A 2199-nucleotide genomic window follows, 5' to 3' on the forward strand; every position below is an offset into this window, starting at 1 on the left:
TTCTCTCCGTGTAGTAACGGTAACTTGTTACTTTTCCTACTCGGTAACGAGTAACTGTAACTTGTTACTTTTAAAAAGTAATTTTCCATTCCCTGAAGATAAATAATGTGTACAAATCTATTACATGTATATGTGTATGTATATACATAAAGATGTATAACTATTTACCGTTTTACGCGCGTGTATGGGCATATGACTTCCGGTGGGTAATAAGAAGCTCGTCACCAGGCCTCTCTCTCTCTCTCTCTCTCTCTCTCTCTCTCTCTCTCTCTCTCAAAAAAGCTTTTACCGCAGCTATCTCTTTTCCCTTTCTTTCTCTATCTGTTTATCAATTTCTATTTCCCTCGCTGTCACTCTCTCTTCGTGAGTTCCGATCCTGCGTGACGTCCAGCGTGTCGTTCCTCGGTTGCTCTCACGTGGCTTACGACATGCGTCACTGCCAGTTGGGCTAATACGATCCTCGATCTGCGCACGAGCCAATCACACAACCGCCCGTCGGCTCTCCTTTCAGCAACCTCGACATGTTTTATCGCTTCTTCAGCGATCAGTCCTATCCCGGATCACCCTATCTGTCTTTTAGAGAGATCGACGTGATCGCTTGATCTACTAACAGTTCAGTCTATGCATCAAAAACTTAGATAAGCAAGTGTCACCTGTCCGCCAATGCAATGTTAACGGAGGGGAGAAAAAAGTAGCCGTCTATAGGATATTGAATATGGACCAGTCGATTCGTTGTCTCGTTCACAAATGGATATACCTACTCTCGCAGATCAAACACGTTTCACTCTCGATTGTGTGCCTGTAGTCTTCTCTCCGTTTACTTTCGCTTGCAAACTCCTTCTATGAGAACATATTGATGATGAATCATCAAAATGCTTCCACTTTTGATTAAACGCTCTACCAAACGCGAATGGATTTTCAGAGTAAATTTATAAATTTCAAGAAATTGAAGAAACTTATTTAATTCTTAAATTATCTTTTGATCCTTGATTTTTAGAGTAATTTGCTGATTATCATTTCACAACCTTGGAATGCTCTAGAGATCTCTATAAATGATCAGATTGAGTTTGAAGGTAGGATAGCTGCAGCTACTATGAAATTTTTTCAACGTCTCAGTTTTGCATTATGGAACACTGTCAAGTTTTTAACTTATCAGAATTGTAGACACTCTTTCTCTCTGCCTCTCTTTAGTTACCAAAATTGGTAAATATTTTTATTAAATTTCAACTTTTTAATCTTGATAAGTTTAGTGCTGCTTATGGATAATCGCTCTCTCTTTTAACTTTTTATTATTCCCCCTTCCTATAGTTAGATTTTCAATTATTATTTCAATGTCCTGCAAGTTTTTAAATCTTTTAATTTTTAAATTTTTTAAGTATATTTTCGTGTTTAACTGTCAGATTTTCAGATATTTAAATCATCACGTTGTTACATCGACTTGTGTATATACTCGAATTACATTTTACATGAATATTATATGGATAAAACATGTAATCTGTAATATCGAAACGTGTTTAAACTCTCGATTCAAGTTTTCAGTTTGACAAAAACTTCACTTATTTCTCACAATGTATAGATTATATTGGCACAATCAACTTTCAAAAAGGACAGCCGATTCCTCAGGAATTATCACCAATTTTTAGAGATCACGAACTTGTCGAGTGATATGTCAAAAACACGTTGCAATTGATTAGACGAAGATGCACGCATCGATCGTACTTGAGCGTCTCTGAGCAGGAACACGACGAACCGAATTTCAAAGGACACGTTGCACTACGCGATGTACGATAAATTTCACGCCGCAAATCTACGAAAATTCGCGTTTGAAATTCCAACGTCGTCAAAATCCAAACGATCGACGCGATACGAGACGCACGACACAGACGACGCTTCGCGAGGAGCGACCATATCGGTAGCGCGAGTCACATAAAATCACGATATCACCTAACCTCACTCCACGACAGCACCAAACGTACTGAACTGAGCTTACTGAACTATAAGATACAACGCAGTTCATGCGCCGGAGCTAGCCAACCAACCTGCCCCCCCCCCTCCCCCCCCTCTCTCTCTCTCTCTCTCTCTCTCTGCCGTACGATCCCTTCCGTAGGTGGCGATGAGGAACAGTGAGAGAAGAGAAGCACGCCATACGATGACGTCATGTGATCATAAAAGAAATAGCGAGGGTAGCTCGATATAGCA

General features: G+C 39.8%; 2 protein-coding genes across 2 annotated transcripts in view; one reads left to right on the forward strand and one right to left on the reverse strand.

The window, feature by feature from the left end:
• The window catches only part of LOC108763334 (uncharacterized), a 12849-nt gene extending 11184 nt beyond the window's left edge, over positions 1 to 1665 (forward strand). The window contains 2 exon segments of the mRNA XM_018510842.1: positions 998 to 1073; positions 1577 to 1665. Coding sequence (XP_018366344.1) covers positions 998 to 1073; positions 1577 to 1665 — 165 coding nt within the window.
• The window catches only part of LOC108763373 (beta-1-syntrophin), a 61629-nt gene extending 59681 nt beyond the window's left edge, over positions 1 to 1948 (reverse strand). The window contains exon 1 of the mRNA XM_018510914.1: positions 169 to 1948. The gene's annotated coding sequence lies outside the window, so the exon portion shown is untranslated. The remainder of the gene's footprint in view (positions 1 to 168) is intronic.
• Positions 1949 to 2199: the final 251 nt, after the last annotated feature.

Source organism: Trachymyrmex cornetzi, unplaced genomic scaffold, assembly GCF_001594075.2.
Source record: "Trachymyrmex cornetzi isolate Tcor2-1 unplaced genomic scaffold, Tcor1.1 scaffold111, whole genome shotgun sequence".
In the NCBI taxonomy this organism is placed as follows: Eukaryota; Metazoa; Arthropoda; class Insecta; order Hymenoptera; family Formicidae; genus Trachymyrmex; species Trachymyrmex cornetzi.